The sequence below is a fragment of the Taudactylus pleione genome, unplaced genomic scaffold (genome assembly GCF_031769625.1).
Source record: "Taudactylus pleione unplaced genomic scaffold, aTauple2 ptg000095l, whole genome shotgun sequence".
NCBI lineage: Eukaryota > Metazoa > Chordata > Amphibia > Anura > Myobatrachidae > Taudactylus > Taudactylus pleione.
The window spans coordinates 3,424,206-3,445,113 of NW_028284497.1; the positions used below are offsets into that span (position 1 = coordinate 3,424,206).

General features: G+C 39.9%; 1 protein-coding gene across 1 annotated transcript; it reads left to right on the forward strand.

The window, feature by feature from the left end:
- The first annotated feature begins 5,428 nt into the window (after positions 1 to 5,428).
- LOC148526491 (olfactory receptor 13C9-like) lies at positions 5,429 to 6,301 on the forward strand. Its single transcript, XM_088470152.1, has one exon. It carries the CDS (start codon positions 5,429 to 5,431, stop codon positions 6,299 to 6,301), a length of 873 nt encoding a protein of 290 aa, XP_088326278.1.
- Positions 6,302 to 20,908: the final 14,607 nt, after the last annotated feature.

Below are 20,908 nucleotides of genomic sequence, written 5' to 3' on the forward strand. Positions count from 1 at the left end.
ACGTGCGGCTCTGAATGAGGGCCACAGTTCCATAAAACCTTCACTAAACCCAACTTGTAGCAACACAGCATCATTGGCCTTTGAGTACCACAACAGCCAATGTAACATTGCTTCAACTTGACTCGGCATAGGGACTTTACTTAATAGGAAGGGGAGGTGCTGACAACCTTGTCAGGCCAGAGGGCATCCTACTGCATTCCTTAGCAGAATTTAAACAATTGTATCGGATGTAGCGGTGTTGAAAATTAAACACAAGGTCCACTGCGCAGGTCACGCTATTAAAAGCAAAGCACTTACCCCATACAGGCACATGTAGAAGAGTGGAGAAAACCAGGATGACAAGTGGAAGACGCATCTGAAATCTGGCTTATGTAGTTGGATTGATCCCCTCCAATCGAACATCAAAAGCAACTAACCAGAGAGCCTAGACTCATCATCCAGAGGGAAAACAGTAAAATTATGAAAGGTGCCCTGCAGTCAAGATCCACTGAGCCAGCAGGAGAAATAGGAGCAGGAAAATTGCATAACTACTTCAGGAGATGGTTGATTTGGGACACAAGATAGAGGTAGAAATCACATAACCTGTGCTTAGTAAAAGAGTCCACCTATGTATGATTCTTAGGTACCTTTCAATCCACTGGCTAACAATATATCATGTGGCTCTTTAAGAAAAGATCCTCTCATAGGACGTGGTTTAACTGAAAACAAAATGAGAGAAAAGTGCATATAGTGAAGCACAGTTTAATATACACAAACATGAAACAACAAAAAATTAATACAATTTAGCAGCATATGCTCCTCTAGATGAGGTGTCCCAAATAGACATGAGAATTGCAATTACCAGGTAGGCAGTACAAATGAGCATGTAGTATGTATCTCTCAGTGGAAGTACTGGACATTCCGGTGGGCACTGCTCACCTCACCATCCATCCTGCTCTGCAAGACCTCCATCTGTACGTGGTATGCATCGTGTCCACCGACGCATTTTGACCCCTTGTTCTGGGATCTTTTTCAAGGTGAGTTTCAATGGTCAATGCTGCTCCAAGTTCCCTACAGTCCTTAAATACCGAGCCAATCCAATCACCGTGCCACCACTGCAGCTGATCCCTACACTACAACGTCAATGATCCTTTGCGGCGTCGAGCACGTGTTTCCTGTAAATCTTACATCATATCCGGATTCTCCGTGATGTGAGTTTATGGTTCACATTTCCAAAGATGGACAGGACACTGTATTTCCCCGGTTGCGTCATATCCGGTCTTGTTCTCTGGTGTTTATTATTGTTGTCATGGTTACATATCCAACTCAGAGACTTACACTCCTTTTTTGTTATGTCCGGAGACACAATATACAATCGTGTTATATCAATCCATGTGGAGACAGGTTCCATATTTTGGTCCTCAGTAAATCAAACACAATGAATTACTAACATATAAAAACAATATTTGTAAAATCATTAAAATTGTAAATTTAATAAAAGTGCAAAAGCATTCCCAGAAAAGACTATAAAGTGCAGATATGCCAAAGTGGTGCAATAGTGCAAAGTTCTTACATGTATGTGCAAAATAGTGCAGAGACAAAATCATAGAAACCATTTGACCTCAAAATCGAGGTTTAGGCCCCCCGAATCCAGGGTTCTTAATTCGAAAATATTTCTCATCTCAGCTTTAGCTAATTGTTTGGCTAAATCTTTTCTCCACCAGTGGCCTTTGATGTTCTGTAGGCCCATAAAGCATTTTATCTCGTCTGCGTTGCTATTATGGTGTTTTTTAAAATTACTGGAGAGGGCAACAGTTTCTAACCCTTTGCAAATATTTTGCAAATGTTCCACAATACGGACCTTTAAAGGTCTTGAGGTCCTGCCAATATAAAAGAGATTGCAACTAGATCCTATTGCATAAATTACACTTTTTGTGTTGCACGTTATTAAATCTCTTATGGTATAAATCTTCCCATTAATATTGGCTTCTGTAATTTTATTTTTTCCATCCCCTTTGATCCCCCTACGTCCCAAAAAAGCCCCATAATGATAAAAACCTTTAGATGTAATCGTCCCCTTATTTTCATTTCTGGGTAAAGCACTGTTCACTAGGTGAGAACCTACATTTGGGGCTTTTCTATATATGCATCTAGGTACTTTTGGTAAATGGGGACCAAGTATCGGATCCTTTTGTAATAATATCCAATGTTTACGTAAGGATTTTTGGCTACTATAAGAGGTCACAAATGCCCATTAAAAAGCTGAGGACTTGGTCTTTGTTTTCCTTATGTTATTCTGTATTTGTCCTACATCTTTGATTGTCTGCTCAATATCATTGGTGTTATATCCGGATGCTACAAATTTTTCTTTCATCTCATTACCTTGTACTTTGTAAGTATCAGGATGGCTACAGTTTCTTTTTAATCTTCTGAGCTGAACCCCCAGAATTGAAAGTAACCAATTAAAATGATGACAACTATCCACTCCAATATAAGAGTTAGAGTCTGTGGGTTTTGAATAGTTCATAGTATGAATAGTACTATTGTCTACCGACACTGTAATATCTTAAAAATCACTGAACTGGCACTCTCTAAAAAAGTGAATTCAATATTCAAAATGTTATTAATGAGATAATTAAAAAGTCCTTTAAAAGAGTGCTTCCACCTCTCCAAATAAAAAAAAACATCATCTATATATCTTGACCAGGACACCAGATTCGCTCCATAAGTGTTATGATTCCAAATATAGACATTCTCCCATTGGCCCATAAATATGTTGGCATAGCTTGTAATGAACCTGGTGCCCATCGCGGTCCCCACCTTCTGAAGATAAAAGACCTCATTAAAAACAAAGTAATTATTAGATAAAATTAACTGGACTCCTTCAATTAAAAATTTTTGTAGGCCAATGTCCAAATCACTCTCTCTCTCAAACATCTTGTAATAGCCTTAATACCATTCTGATGGTCTATTATGGTATAGGGACACAAGTTGCTGTGGAAGGAGCCCCAGATGAGGAGAGGCATGCCCCAAGGCAAGGTACAGAGACCCAGCATGTGCAACCAATGGGGTATGTGAGAAGCTCTGTCAGCTGACAAGGATTTCCTGGCCTCTTTTGTGTATCTGTGGTGGCCGGTTACATGACCCCATGGTCACTCAGCCTGCCCTTGTGATTGCAGATGATCCAATGCTGTGTCCTTGGATGCACTTTGGATCACTAATGCATGCAGGAGGCAAGATACCTCCTGCTGCATTATCATAATAGTGCTAACACACCTGCAGCAAATCAGGCCCTATGTTTGTGTCCCTCTTTTTCCATATGGATCAACTTGAGGTGACTTTGCTGCATAGTTCTCTATGACTATTGATTGATTAAATCTGGAGAGCAATGATAGGTAAAGTTATGCCTTACCAAATATGGTTAAGGTTAATAGCGTGGACAAACATACGTTTCTTTCTTCCTCACTCTCTCTGCATTGAACTTGTATTGAGTAGGGTATTAGACCTACTGTAAAGCGAGCTATTTTACTGTTCCAACTCCTCTGAAATGATGACAATCAGGAGGTATTATTTCCATTATTGCTGTCTCTGAGAATGAATACACCTGCTAAGTGTGTTCCTGCCCTTGCTTTGAACTTTAACGGGTGGTGCATGGCAAATATTTCCAAAGCACCTCCTGTCAGAAAGCTCCCCATCCATTACTTTAACACCCCCTCCAACTAGTCAGCATCCAGTCTGTACCTTCAGTTAAAGATTTAAATATTGCTGCAGCTCAAAGCAGTCAGTGCCCTTCACTGCTCCCAGATCGATGATAAAGAGGCCAGATTGTCAACTTGCACCCAACCTCTGTCTCCTATTCACCCTCCACTAGTGACATGCTCACTCAACACTAAAGAGCAGAACTTTAATAATTAGTTATCCCACACTGTCAAGTATCAATGTCCTCTGCTCCTTGTGTGGAACCAACCTCTCAGCCAGCAGCCAGGTAACACACAATAGCCATGTGACGCTTAGTGATTTTCTCTCTCTCTATATATATATATATATATATATCCTGATGTTTGGCTCTTCCTTCCCACAGGAGACATGCACTGACATACTAGATGGTGTCTGGAAGTATATCTCCGGGATCATCACCTTGTACTGTGCTTGTAAGAAGAAATTGAGCACAATAGCAACCCAATTTTTGGAAGCTGTGGCAGTAAGAAGATTAAACCGCTACATTATAGAAGTACAGAGATAGAGAAGATAAAAAAGGGATGGAGATTCATGGAGGAGATGGAATGGGTGGAGTTGAAAGGAAGTGAGTGAACAGAGACATCCTGAACACAGCCCATTGGTGTCACTATGAATGACAACATATTGCCAAGGCTGGCCCCAATTATGACAGCATCCAACTCCAGCCTCACCACCACAGGTAATAGTTAGCCCTGTCCCATATATAAGAGGGCAGATCCAACTGGCAGTGAGGCCCACCAGGCTCCAAGTTAGACCAGTACAAGGCTGTCCAAGGCTCTTTCATGCATCAGATCTTCTCTGTGCATCCACAAAGTGGCCACCCAGTTGCCACCCAGAAGTGCCCATTTATGGACTTCTATGGAGCGAATTGGCCACTCTCTGCCAGAGCAGAAGCACGATGAGGCAAATACACATCTGCAAACACTCTTTGAATGCATTCACTTTTGAACTCAATCAGGCCCAAAATGTCTTATGGAACCACAAGTAGTGATACCAGCAATTGGGGACACAGGTGTACCAATCATGTACATTACGCTTATATCCATCATTATTATTAACTGTTGCCATAATGAAACGTATATGAATAATTTGTTTTTCTTTGTTGTTTAAGGTTAGTTTGCATTTTTTAAGGTGTATGTGCACAAAATGTATGCAAAATGTTTTGAAACAAATATGTACATTAAAAGGAACCATTTCATTTTTGGAAGATTAGAAAATAGTTCTAACGAATGATATCATGCTCGAATTGTGTAACATTTATTGAAAGATGGGAAAATATAATGAAATTAATCTCTACAGAGTTATGTGTTTTACCTCTGGGATTTATATGTCTCAGTTTCTGGGAAACATAAAAAAGCAATGCAAATAAATACCCGAGACATACTGTAGTGTCCTTACCCAGGAAAATTCTAAGAGCTGAAAATAACTGGCCTTACCTACTGTTTATATACTGTCCATTTCATAGCACTGTAAAACAGTGTTTATTTTGTAATTGAAAAAATAAATATATATATATATATATATATATATTTTTTTTTTTAAAATGACATTATTCTTTGCGTATACATTGCCACATTGTTCCAAGTTAACATAATGCTCTTCAATTTATATTTTGTGATGAATTATCCCATACCCAGCTTACTCAATAACAATGGCATTTAATAACCTGACATGAGAGCTAGAATTCCACATTCTTGGCTTTTCTGCTCTCATGACTGCCCCTATTTTGTCATTTTTAATAATACTTGTCATCTACATATTTAATGTGCTTGGAAACTCTCTAATCATTGTGGTAACTAAGGTGGACCCTAAGCTACACAAACCTATGTACTTCTTCCTGAGCTGTCTCTCACTTGTTGACATGTCCTTCACAACAGTTACTTTACCCAAAACAATGGAAATATTTCTGTCTCAGAAGAAAACCATTTATTTTGCATGTTGTATAACACAGATGTATTTTTTCTTAGCAGTTGGAGTAACAGAGTCTTTTCTTCTTACACTAATGGCATATGATCGCTATCTTGCCATTTGTAATCCTTTAAGGTATAGTTGTATCATGACAAGCAGAATCTGTGTCCTTATGGTTACAGGTTGTTGGATGAGTGGTTTGCTCAGTGTTCTTCTTCCAGTCATTCTAATCTCCAAACTGACATTTTGCCAATCTCATACTATCAATCACTTCTTCTGTGATGTTTCTCCTGTTATTCAGCTGTCCTGTAGTAACATATATAATCTAGAGATGTTTATTTTTGTTACAGCTGTTATTGTGATCCTAGGAACATTTTCAGTCATAGTCTTGTCCTACATACGTATTTTAGTGAGCATTTTGCGCATAACAACATCCAAAGGCAGGAAAAAGACATTTTCAACATGTTTTTCACATGTTACGGTTGTTCTTATTTATTATGGAACTATTATATTCATGTATGTACGTCCTAAGTCCAAAAGTAACTTAAATATGGATAAGCAAACAGCAGTGTTTTATTCTGTAATTACACCGACTCTAAACCCCCTTATCTACAGCCTGAGGAACGAAGAAGTTAAAAATTCACTAAAGAAATTAGTCAAGAAAAGGTTTATTTGAAGTTCATGAATTTCATGTGGTTGCAGTTTTTGGAACACATTATAAAATACATCTTTTCCACATTTGAAACATCAATTATGCTCCATTTTATAATGAAAATAATGCAGTAGAAGGATTAGGATTTATTTGATCACAAGGTTTGCGCTAATAATGGTTTTAGTTTCAGGCTAATCACATCACTGCATTAGCCCATCATGCAATGAAATATCCCTCCCCTGGGAGCCCTTACTTATGATACTATGGCTCATGAACCTGGCACAGTGGATACAATCCAAACAATGTTTTTAAAACAGCTTAAAGCATTTTTGTCTTGTGAATTATGGATCCCAGGATTCTCACATTAAACTGCCTAGGTATGGAGTATTGCATAATGTATTGCATCCTAGTGCTTGTAGTATTGCAAGTGCCAGCATAATCAGACTGCTAGAGCTTGCTAGCACTAGTTTAACCAGCATGCCCTGGAATTCAGGATCTGTTGGGTTCTGTAGTTCACTACAGAAAATTACTATAATAAAACCCCCACACATAATGCCATTTCAAACACTTTATTAAAAATAAATCTCTTCCACTCAGATCTTCTCTTCGCTAATTTATACTGTTGCTCACTGAATTCTTGGGGGGAATCATCTTTCTAGGTAGTGAGAATCCACATGCAGAAAGAAAACCACGTCAGATGATGAGTACTTGATCCCATTGGTGCCGATCCTCTGCCACATTTGTAATAAATCAGCTTTGCTATGATTGGTCAGATTATGGGAAAGCTGCCTTGAAGTCAGCTACAAAGATTTCTATTGTTAAAATGTATCAATGGAGCTCCTATGAAGACCCTTGTCATTGGGAAGCAGCCTAAATGTTTTTGGAACCTATTACATTAGCCCTTTCGATAAAACCAGATCTACTAATGGGCTTGTAACATCTTCTTGGACTTATACTAATATTTTTTTCACATCATACTGGTGAATGTTAATTCTAGTGCTTTGATAAGTGGTGTTGATCCCGCAATAGGTAATTATATAAACAAACCACCGTTATCTGTGCAGTATTTTTGTAAAACACTTTTTAGAAAGTTGGAAATCAATAAATATCATCTGTGAAACAAATTTGTTTGCTGCGTTATAAGAGGTTTTAACAACTATATAGTTATATATTAGTCACTGTAACTATGCATAACTATTGTTTCGGGATGTACATGTATATGATTAATTAAAAAATGTAATTATCAGTGCAGTTGCACACTTTTGCAATTATGTAAGCATTTAACCTGTCATGCTATAATTTTCCTAATGATTAGGTTAGTCTATATGTATTTATATACTACCTTTCTAATTTCATCCTTCAATGTTTGAATGGTTATTGAAATAAAAAAAAACAATATAAAGACAGTAAATTTTCTAATTCTAAATACATTTGAAGCAAAAATAAATGTTTTTCCAATAGATAATATAAATACAGTGATCATTATAACTAAGAAGGTTAAACATGTAGTTAATTTATTCAGTAAACAATCTTAGAGACAGCAGTATAATCTCACATCCCATGAATGTCAACTATCCATGAAATTACTTAATTATTCCAATCATTTTGTTAAGTTTGAGCCAAAAAGTCAGAACATAAAAATAGAACTTGTCGCTGACTTGTTTAACTTTCTCAAAGACATATACAGCAATATGAAATGCTGCAGCGGCTGTAATGGGGAAGAAATACTGTTCCTCAAATGGTAATGAAACACAATATAACAAGCGCAGAGCTACTGTAACTTACATATACTGTATTTATTAAATTAAAAACAAAAAATTACTATACAATAAGATGTTAATTCATTTTTATTTTTAATACGATTGATGACAAAAAATGGGTTATAGATTATTCATATTCTTAAAAAAAGTATAATCTAATGAGTGATGTAGATTGTTATGTTCAATTGTCATGTAATCCTACCATATATTTTAAGACATTTACAAATTATTTTGTGTAGATTTGTGAACAATGGCTCAATTCTTAGTTTGAGGTTCTGTATTTTAACCTTAAACATCTATTATGAATAAATAATATTCCACGCTTACCCCATATGTGTCACGCCTGTTTGTCTGCCCCTCCATTTTAGAATGTAAGCTCTTTCGAGCAAGGCCCTCTTTCCTCTTGTGCTTCTCCCTACTGTATTTTCATTTATCTTTTACTCCCCACTAGGGCAACTAACACTTGGCTGCTTATGTGGGTATAAAGGTCACTAATATAGCAATGTTTATTATCCTTGTCCGTGTCCTGCTTTGTATTGTATTGTATTCTAAGTCGCTGGTTACTTATTTGTTTATGTACTTTGTAAGGCGCTGCGGAACACTTGTGGCACCATATAAATAAATGATAATAATAATAATAATAATAATAATAATAAATAAATTGCAAGTGAAGTGACGAAACATTTCATAATTTCTCTCCTCTGAACTGAAGACACAGAGAGCTGGCTTGATTCATATCAAAGATGGATATATTCTATTTAACAGCCAAGATTGTTAGCAGCAGCTTTTTCAAACAGAATATCAACAATACAAGTTTTGTGAGATGGTTTTTCATACTATAGACCTTGCGGTAATAGAGACTGATTTATTGAGGAGCAACAAGAACTATGAAAATCTTGTTCTTAATTCTTATCTCACTCATAGTGATTGAATGGAATTGTTTGTTATTCTAAAACATCATGCTTTGATGAACTGTCTTGGTGCTGCTTGATATACATATATCTGACATTAAGGGACCTATTCATCAAAACATAATTATCACTTATGATAATTATAGTTAGAACTTTCTGCGAGTTCAAAGTTTGGGAGGCATTCATCATGCCTCCTGCCCTAAACTTTCACTTCCAATAAACTGCTGATTCTATGAAGTCAGTTTTTTGGAAGTGAGAGACTCCTCTCCTGCTCTTCCAGTCTGTCTTCAGTTTCCAGTGCCTGTCTTCAAGCTGCGCATATGCAGCTTGAAGGCAGGATATAAAGAGACTGCTGCAGCAGAAGAAAAGAACCTCCTTCCCCGCCTATCTGTCCACATGGCCGCCTACCAACCCCGCCTGTGTCTGGGGTTTATTCTGTGTCCAGAGTCAACTCCAGCCCAAACTGTTTCCCCCCCATTCTAAGCAAAGCTGCTGCCTCCGCCAGAGACAGTTCCCCCCACCTATCTGCCCGCACACCTGAATTCCCCTCCATCCACCAACCCTGCTAGTGTCATGCTGCCACTGGAGACTGTGCGCTTCCCCTGCCCCACTCAGACCTGCAGCCTTGTGCAGGTCCTCAGGTCCACAGAAGGAGAGCTCGGGGACTTAGGAGGGAGCAGGTTCAGGTAAGAGGACACAGCAGGTAGGAATCTTTTCAGATCCCTGTGCTGTATTGGATGCTGTACGCCATCTTAGAGTGGGGTACAGCATCACTGGCAAGTTCCAAAAAAATACTTTTTCGGAACTTGATAAATTACTGTACGTAATTTCCACATCCCCATACTATAATATTGGGAATGGAAATTATCGAGGGGACAGTAGTAACCAGAAATTATCAATGATATCTCTTGCAGTACAAGAATGATCAATTACCCTGGCACTTAATTTCTACAAAAATAGGTGAAAATCATAATTTCACCTACTTTTGTAGAAATTAAGTGATGATGAATAGACCCCTAATAATTAATTCTATAATTGCCAGTTTTAAAGTGGGATTTATCAGATAAAAGGCCTCCGTGTATAGCTATAGCATTCATATTAATCTTCAGCAGACTTTATTTCAGTTTTTATTTAGCCTGCATACACTTAGATTTGTATAGCATTTAGCATATTACATTATTAGCTGTTGTGTATGGCGATGCCTGAGTCTTTTTTTTATTTTATTCCCTTTTATTTTTTTTTTAGTAATGCTGTATTAACTGAACAATTATTTTGTAATGTGGTTTGACATATTTTTTTTACAAATGTTATATTAAATGAACAAATATTTCTTACACCAAAAACCTAAATGTGAGTAAGCACAGAAATAAAAATAAAAATCCAAAATAACATATTAAAATAGATAAGAAGAAGAAAAAAAATAGTTGTTTCTATTTGGAGATATATTTGATGACTTGGTCTGCTGCTAACTTGACTCAGCTGATGTCTTGATGATAACATGCACAATAAGATAAATTATATTGCAATATATTAAACTACTTATTGATTCTAACAGTTTTCTTAACAATAGTGTTTGCTTGCAGCATCGCTCTTGTGGATGTGTGTTATTGCTCAGAGGAACTAATTTTACAAAGACAGTAGTGGCATTCAATATTGTGATGTATATTTTATATTGTAGACATTGTTCGTAAAATGTCTTTGTAAACAATATTTGCAGTTTTTACTTTAGGCATTAACACAAAAAGATACTTGGGGCTACTAACTTTAGTCAAACAAATCTTATCTCGCAGATCTAAAATCCGTTACTACTTAACCTACAATAACACTGAAAGGTTGCAAGTTATGTGAGCAGAAACTCTGATATGTAGTATTTGTCTAGGTGTGCCATCTACTGGATTGATGTGTATACTGCAACTTCATGAGTTAAGATAAGCTGCCTGATTTAGTGCTTAATATATAGTTGGATTTTCCTGTGTAATAGATCTTGAGATATATAGCTATGTATTTCTATATTCATACATATATAACTGTTTGTATTTGGGGTGTGCAATATATGTATATAAATTATATAAATATACAATCCAGAAATCCGGCACTAACTGAAATAAATAATTACTTTACATCATTGCCAGCAAAAGCATGTCAAATGCAGAGATGCTGTAACTATAGAATGATGTATACGTGGCACTCAGAGGTTTCAATAATACACACAATGCTGTCTTCCTGTCATCACCATTTCAATGTCAGAGCATTTTCGCTGATGCTCTGGTGTCTCCCAAAGGTGGATTAGTTTATTTGGTCGTTGCTTCTCTGCGTTGCCAGAGCACCCTCTAGTGATGAGCATCTGGTACTGTAAGATATTTAAATTCCTCTCATCACCTGACTTTGTAACATCAATCTGGCATCAATTCTGAATTGCCCAACAAATATAAACTCACTCTGCGCATAATACTGGTGTCAGTGTATTAAGTCTCCTGGTTGTGCTTTAGTGTTACCTCTTACTATTTTATTTTTTCCTGTGTACTGGCCCCAGCTAATTTACCTTGTTCTTCTCCTCTGCTCCTCTGCCTGTGACCCCAACAGTGGCCTCCTCCTTATTTTGCACTTCAACCTGTGTCCCCACCTCAACTTGTATCCTCGTTTTGCACTTCAGCCTACGTACCCTCTGCTTTTTTGTACCTTTGTTAGTGACCCTGACCTTGGCTTGCCTGACCATCCCTCTGTCTGATTATTCTGTATCTTGCCTGGACTCACGCAATTATGTCTGGGGGCAGCTAGTGGTTCATGACCTGTGGGTTCGCCGGCAGCAATTCTCATTCCACCTTGAGGCAGTTATTGGAGAAACTGGGGTCCATTAGACTCCATTCTCAACTCTGCCAGAGCAGACCTTGGTGTGACTGCACCCTTTTTGCCTGATTAAGAATAGGACATAGTAGCAATGTTGGATGTAAGCTGACAATCTTTTCATTCTGCACGTGTCAAGTCACATGGTGCATGTCTCTCAATGGTTAACACAAAGATGCAGTCCAAAATTGCTTGCATGTCTATGCAATTTTGGTGAGGGTGTTCCTGGTAGGTAACAGGGGGGTGGCTAGCCAGACTAGGGAGTGTTGCTGTCCACTGACACTGACCGTGGTGGTCATTTTCAGGCAGTGAAATTGCACCTGCCAATGGGTAGGTGCAATCTCCAATGATACATCCGATGGTGCATCTTAAAGCAAAGCAGTAGATTTGTATAGCAGTGGCTGGGTGTCTTAGTAGGAAACCCATCTCAACTACTTAAAAGGATGCAGATGTGGCTGCAGTAGTATCCACTTCTGAATCAGGCCCTGTATCTTTGAAGTGTGATGGTATACTCTAGCACCAAAACAGAATATAGATGCTGCTGGGTACTTCCCTTCTATGAAAGCTAAAGAAGCATTTTTAATGTCATTAATCTATGGACTGGACATCTTCCTTGTGGGAGTGGGATGATCCATTGCTGCCTAACTCTTCTGCCATTCTGGATATCTTCTGCAAGATCTTTGATGAGCCCAGATGGGTGTTGTCAGCTGCATTGGGTCTTCTCCTTTTACAGACATCATAATGATGGTGAGCACATCCTGAAGAGGATCAGGATACCAATGTCGGCATCCCGACCCCCACCAGGTAAGTATGATACTTAGCCCGAGGATGGGGGGGGTTAGGGTTAGGGCCCAGAGGGGGGTGGAGATTAGGATTAGGCACCCCCTGCAAAGGTTAAGGGTTAGGCTATGGGAAGGGGGGCTAGGATTAGGCACCATTGGGGGGAAGTTACAGTTAAGCACCCCCTGGGGAGGGTTATGTTTAGGGTGTGGGAAGGGGGGGTTAGGGTTAGGCATCATCGGGAGTAGTTAGGACTAGGCACCATCGTGGGTAGTTAGGACTAGGCACCCACCAGTTTAGGATTAGGCACCACCAAGGGAGGGTTAGGGGGAGGGTTACGGTACTTAGCACCTATGTCGGGATTTCACTCCATTGGCTTCTGGCATCACATTTTGAACCGACAGGTTTCAGCTGCTGGCATATCATACCCAACCCAATTTGCCATCCAGTTTTGTACAATGGCTTCTGAGCTGAATTGGAACAATGAGTTCCTAGTGACTATTTCCTGGCTGGTTCTCAATGCAGAATCAAATATGAGTTGGCCTCCAGAGAATTGCCCACATTCTTGAATTAGTTAATTTCCCTCTGCAACAAGGTGGATCTATGATTTAGGAAAGGGAAAAAGGAAAGCTATTCTGCATGCTGGTTCAAACTGGCTCCACTGTACTAAGCTCCTTTGGTATGGTATCACAATCATCTTCTCTAACTAGCTCTGGTGAAGAGCCCATGCAGATAGTTGCTCTAAGTTGTCACAAGCAAACAATGGAGAATCACTTTAAAAATCTGTGTCTGTATTGTTGAGTCTAGTTAGTATAGGAGAGGCTATTCTAGGTTTTGTATGCAACTCTCCATCTTTGAGTTCATCCACTCAGTTTGCTATTCATGTATCCTTAGTTCTGCATGAGAAATTTACTCAAGATTCTGCATTCCTTGATTCGGAATCAGCATAAATTTTTTATCAGCACTTCACTTGCTGAAAAAATAGGCATTAAACAATGCTTCTATTGCAATGTATTTGTCAGATAGGCATTGATGGGTATACACTTTTGGAAGGTGTCATTTGTTTTCAGACTGTGCCATTAATTATGCAACTTCGGACATTGCATGGAGAAACTCTTACCTTCCTAGTCAATGTTGAAGCTGGATAATTGGCTGAGACTTAAATTGTAAAATTAATATCTGCACAACGCCATTTTGCATTGTCCGCCCAACACCATCTTGCGGCGCCTACACGATACCTTCATGTATGGCGCTATGCTATGTTATGATTATTAGCGTCGTGCGTCTGCCACTGCCCCAGGTTAAAAGTCCCCATTATAGAAATACGCACACTTATTACTACATATTATATAAACAACCCCGCAAAGCACGTACCATGGTGTACTCCACAAACACGTAGATGCAAAATGCATACTAGTGTCTTTTCTTAATATCCCCACACCAACACACTGCATACTTACACATAAAGGTTCCCTAGCATTAAGGTTAATATTAGAGGTTTCACTTGTTATCAATTATGTTGTGAAATGCAGGTATTTGATATCTAGGGTTTAGTACATGATAAGCAGACTGTGTTTGGTGCTATTCTAAACCACTGTCTATTTGCAGATCTCCAGTTCCATCGGCAAGGAGATCGCAACATGCGCCTGCGATTTATGAATTATAGAGAGTTAGGTATTGAAATGTACTCTGTAATGTAATGTTTACTAGCCAGTTTAGACTTGTTCTTTGGCGGGAAAATGCACACAAAGAGCTGTTGGAGGGCTGCACTGCAACTGTACAAACTGACCTATGAACTACATCGTAACAGAAGAACCAAGAAGAGGAACCAATGGGATTATGCCAACTCATTTCCATTGTATTGCCACTCTCTGTAAGGGTATATATACAGAAGCTCTATTTCCAGAATTCAGTCATCTTCTTTCTGTTGACGGAGGCTTCACCTTTGATGCTGGGAAATCTGGATCCAGAGTGCCTGCTTATGTATCGACTGTACCTTGTAATTGTATAACCTTTGCGCTAATTGTATTATAGATCAAGGTGTGTAACTATATGCTTTTATGTGAATAATATCTTTTTGTGCTTTGGAACCACAATCAAAGTCTGGAAAGCAATTATTTATTGTGTGACTTACAACAATAATAGTTGGGGGCTCATAGAGTGGATTCACACTACCAATTCACATGGTAACACATGTTTATCGGTGTCTCACCAAAGGGTGGAGGCGCCATATGCAGGAAAGAACGTACTGCCTTCAAAAACCTGCTACCACTTGATGCTGAGAGACCACTATCTGTTATTGTGTGAGTTCAAGGAGTGCTGATTAGAATCCCGGGACAAGGAAGGAAAAGTTTGTTTTCTTTGATTGTTAAAGTTTTGCGTTAGAGGTAAATTGCACAATAGCGTAGGCAGTTATTTTACTCCTCGTTCATGCACACGGACCATATCGCCTAGCAGGAAAGTGGTGCATAGCGGGAAGAAGCGAGCGGCTGAAGCTTGTTTGAATTCACTGCAGGTAGAATAATTTACAAAAGGCTGTTATTCTGCTCCTCATTGTGCAAGCCAACTGTAACGCCTGGCGGGCCGACTGTGCATAACGGGAGGGAGTGCGTGAACGTAGCTCTCTAAAAATCGTTCACCAATCAAAATTCTCTAGAAATTGCTAAGCGTTTTCTTAGATGGGTGCGAGGCAATCTCTTGTAATGGTCGATGATGTGCTGCTAATGGATGGGCCGCTTGGGTCGGCCAGGTATGTCATGTTTAAAAAGTATGGTGCATTTGCTACTGCATACTGCGACATATTGGTCAAGATGACCAAGGAATGTAGAACACCTTTTCCTAAGATTGGTAGCTTTTACTTTGGAGGTTCTGAATAATGTTAGAGAGAATATATGTTTCATGAAATCTCTAAAGAAAAGGGTAAAGTTTAATGACTGTTTAAAGTTGTGGCAGCATGAGGGGAGCATGTGGCTTAGCGGTGTGCATGTGTGCACGATGCAAGGGAGTGCGCACGCAAATAGCGTTGTGTGTGCGCCGCAAAAGAGGGCGCATGCACGGCAAAGTAGTGTTGCTGAAGGTAATGTTAGTAGTGCATGCGCACCACCCTATGTGGATGTGGGTGAAGGTACAGTCGATCTCAAAAATCATAAAAATTTAACAAGTAACTTGTACCCTCTCCTAAGTAACTATAAGGAACATGTTTATGATGCAGATGATGAACCTGTTGTAATGTCAGCTCTTTCCCATGTTGCCCAAATGTTAAATGTACCATCACAGCAAGCACAGGTAGCTGCCCCGCTAGTACCAGAAATGGAGGTAGCCCCACCAGTCCAGGAAGTATTAACACCCGCTGCATAAGTAGTGGAGGTTGCTAATACCATATGTAGTAGTAATAGGCTGAACCCTCAAACAGGTAGCAAGGCCAAAGGTAGCAGTGTGGCAGGCATCCATCCCGTCCGGACAATAACTGTTCCCAATGGGAATCCGGACGCACAAGGTATAGTGGCCACAAGGGATGTAGCGATGCATTGTCCATGGACAAGAGCTGAGCTGCATTCCATAATGACAGATTTCCCTGACCCTAGGAAAGAACTAGCAAAGTGCCAAAGATTTGTAAAGGATTTAGGTAATGCTCATTAGCCAACCAACAAAGATTGGCGAGTGCTATTACGGGCATGTCTTTCACACAATACCGACGTTAGAAGTTTATCACAGCCTGTGTATTGGATGGAGATGGTCCCATATCTGATGAAGGTAATCAGGACAACATAGCCCGCATTGTCAACCAGTTGACCATATATTTCCCAGTAGTAGTTAACTGGATTAAGATTTTTATGATTAAACAGATAGAGAGTGAGTCTGCAGCAGATTATTTCACCAGAGCACTGCAGACTATTACACAATACACAGGTATAGAGGATATAAAAGACAACACCCACCACAGGGAAATGACAATCGCTGTGCTTATGGATGGTCTTAAAGACACTCTAAAGGACAGGGTTCAGACCTCACTTCCTGGTTGGAGGGGAGTTACGGTAGACACACTCAGGGAATCTGCAATTGAACATGATAAAAACATCCTTAGGAAGAGAGAAATGCAGAGCAAGAAACTAATGGCTGTTAGTATTCAAGATCTGGAAGAAATGCAAATAACATTGCAGCACCCTTATCACACACAGCCACAATATACTCATCCCGTACAACCTCCAAACCCTTATCCCCATACACAATCACAATCTTTTCACACTCCCCAACCACACAACAGCAACCTTTCAATACACGACAACCACGAAGGTGTTATAGATGCAACAAGGAGGGGCACATAAGCAGGTTTTGTAAAACTAGACAGTGGGAAACCCCAAACCAGGGAACAAGCTCCAAAAATTCCCCAGTACTCATTAAAACCAGAGGTAGAGTTAGGGGTGTATCCCATAATTGATAGATTGCTCCAGCAGGGGATCTTATCCGTACAGCAAGTGTAGCCAACAGTCCCATTTTTCCAGTGAAGAAGAGTGGTGGGAGGCATTACAGGCTAGTACATGACTTTAGAGGGGTTAATAAGGTAGTTGAGAGCCAATTCCCTGTAGTGTTGAATCCAGCTGTCATCCTTATGCAGATTCCACCATCATCCGCAACCCAATTTACTGTCATTGACCTCTATTCTGCCTTCTTCTCTGTCCCTCTTCATCCTGACTGTCAGTACGTATTTCATTTACATACAGGGGGGTACAATACACATGGACACGATTACCCCAGGGCTTCATAGACAGTCCCAGTATCTTCTCCCAGGCCTTACACGACTGTTTGCAATCTTTTCAACCTGCCAATGGATCTGTTCTAATATAATATGTAGATGATTTAGTGTTGTGTTCTGATTCATTTATGTCATGTTTAAATGATACTAAACTACTGTTGCTTCATTTCTCACAGACAGGACACAAGGTTGCTATGGACAAATTACAGCCATGCCAGTCCAGGGTTAAATACTTGGAACACTGTCTAACACAGGGATTATGACATCTGACTACTGACAGAATCCAGGCCACACAGACCATGACACTGCCACAGGACCAACAGCAAATCCGTACCTTCTTGGGAATGTGTGGATACTGCAGAATGTGGATCCCAGGTTTTTCTATTTTGGCTTTACCATTACAGGAGTTAGTCTCTTCTTCAAAGCCCGATCGTGTCATACACACAGAGGAAATAGAGCAGGCTTTCTTTAACCTTAAGGACAGTCTGACAAGAGCACCTGCATTGGGAATACCAGACTATGAAAAACCTTTTGATTTATACTGTACGGAAGCTAATGGTTGTGCAGCAGGTGTCATCACACAAAAACATGGTGATGCCAATAGACTCATAGCATACTACAGTGTACAATTGGACACTGTGGCAAGATCACTCCCAACATGTTTAAGAAGTGTAGCAGCAACTGCTCTATTGGTCAGTAAGAGTGAGGATGCAGTATTAGGCCATGGTATAATTGTTTATACACCACATTCTGTATCTGCTTTGCTGAATTCTGCCAAAACCAGACATGTCTCCTCAGCTAGGTTCACAAAATGGGAACTAGCTTTAATAGCACCTGCAAACATCACCATCAAAAGGTGCAGTACATTAAACCCAGCAACGTATTTACCATATGTGCAACATGATGCACAAAGGGTGGAGAGAAGTGAGTCGCTAGCGAAAGGTGAGTTCTGCAGGTATATTGATGCACATGATTGTATGGAATATTTGAATCAGACCTTTACTGCAAGACCTGACATATGTGATACACCTTTAGAAAATGTAGATGTGACATTTTACACGGATGGGAATTGTCATAGACAAACTGACACTGGAGAGTTATGTACAGATTATGCTGTGGTAAATGATGAGGACGTTATAGAAGCCGAACCCCTTGGTCCACCTCTCTCGGCCCAAGTGGCGGAGCTGGTGGCACTAAGAAGAGCGTGTGAATTAGAAAAAGGCAAATCTGCTAATATCTACACTGACTCTAGGTACGTCTTTGGGGTAGTAGATGATTTTGGTGCTCTATGGTGTCTGAGAAATTTTATGACAGCAGCAGGCACACCATTCGCACATGCAAACCATATAAAAGGACTATTGACAGTGATTAAAATGCCGAAGACAGTGGCTGTCATTAAGTGTAAAGCCCATACATGTGAGGACGATCCGGTGTCACTTGGCAACAATAGGGCAGATGAAGCTGCCAAATGGGCAGCAGGTTTAAAATGTAACATGCCAATTAACCAAATGATGATGTTCCAAATGATTGATATGCAGAAATTCATTGAGATGCAAAATGTGTGTTCCACTCAGGAAAAGGCAGTCTGGAGATCCAAGGGATGTGGGCAAGAGTCCTCAGAACTCTGGAGAGATGGACAAGGTAAGCTGGTGGCACCCAAGGCATGCTACCCAAGCTTGGCTGAGGCAGCACACGGTATGACTCATCTGGGAAAGCAAGGTATGTGCAAGTTGGTAAAAGCGTACTGGTGTGCACCGGGTTTTTCTTCTCAAGCAGAAAATAGAGCAATGTCCTGTTTGACCTGCTTGAGGAAAACCATTGGGAAAATAATCCCTACCAAGCCATATCACATCCCTCCGACAGACGGACCTTTTCAGGTAATGCAAATTGATTTTATCCAATTACCAGCCTGCAGGAATTTCAAGTATGTATTAGTGTGTACAGATGTGTTTTTTAATTGGGTTGTGGCATATCCAGCTGCCACTAATACTGCTGTGTTTACTGCTAAAAATATTGTTCAGGAGTTTGTATGCAGATACGGTATCCCTAGAATTATTGAAAGCAATAGGGGTACTCATTTCACAGGTGATGTCTTCCAGAACATGTGTAAGTTGATGGGTATTAATAGTAGACTTCACACCCCTTACCGACCACAAGCCAGCGCCAAGGTGGAGAGGATGAACGGTACTATTAAAAATAAACTGACTAAGATCATGGCAGAAACTGGACTAGGATGGCCAGAAGCCTTACCACTATCCCTTCATAGCATCACAACAACTCCCAGACCCCCTCTCAATCTGTCCCCCTTTGAAGTACTGTTTGGTAGACAACCTCATTTGATTATAAGTTCATAGGAAGATTAGAAGAGTAACAACGAGGTTACTGTAAAGTATCTTATAACAATGAGTAAACAGTTGAATCAGCAACAGCAGAAACTTAAATTGTTGTCACGTGATAAGCCAGAAACAAACTGTCATGATGTTGAACCTGGAGAATTTGTAATGATCAGAAATTTCTTATGTTCAGGTTGTCTGACAGATTGGTGGGAAGGTCCGTATCAAGTGTTGCTGATAAGTACAAACTCCTTGAAAGTGGCAGAGAGAGATACCTGGGTCCATTCCACTCACTGTAAGAAGGTCAACCAACTGGTGGAGAGACAAGGCGGAGTCGAGGCAGATAACGTAGACCTGTCAATTGCGAGTCTGAGGGTTAAAAGTTGAATTGAGACACCTGAGCTAAAGAAATTTGTAGATTACTGTTCCAGCAATGGAGTGGTGTGCTGTGGTTACTTTGTGTCTTCTTCCAGAGTTTTCATCATCCTAGTTTGTTTCGGGATTTCTGGTTTCTGTGATGGAGGACAGATGACAGAGAGGGGAGCTGATGATGATATCGATGGAGTGGAGTTGGGAGAAGGAGTGCTAAACCAATCGGGGGAGGATCTGACCAAACTCAGTACAGTAATTGCTAAGAGATCTGTTAGCCTGGAAACTCGGAGACAGTGTGAAGGTTTATCGTCTGAGGAATATTGTATTTGTGAGTTTTGTGGGCCCCTAGTTGATGAGAAATGTACCCAACAGTGCCAACCTAAGTATAATTAGTATTGGGGTGGGTATCCTTTAGAGGATTATTATACTATGGTGGGCAAAGTTTTAAACCAGACTGACTGTTGGGTGTGCTCTCATGTACCTCAGGAACAGCATAATGTAGGGTTAGTGCCATTTCCATTAAATGTCTCTGAGGTCTTAGAATTGCAACAAGGGAAGACACTGGATGGAAAATTTCTTTTGTCCAAACCACCTCATTTCAACCTCCACCAGTACCAAGTGGATAGATCACTTTTGTGTTTGAACATCACCAACTTCAATAAACCAGGAAGTTGGGAGGTGACTGGGAATAACCAGATGATGACCTTCTCACTAAGAGCTGATAATGAACCTATACATTTTGAACTTTTACACTCAATTAGGTTAGGTGGTAGATACTTTCGGTATTGGTATACACTTAGTGACACCAAAGAAATGGTTGGTAGGGAACCAGAAGGGTATTGTGCCAGGGTTATACAGCCAGAAATGTGTGTTAGTCA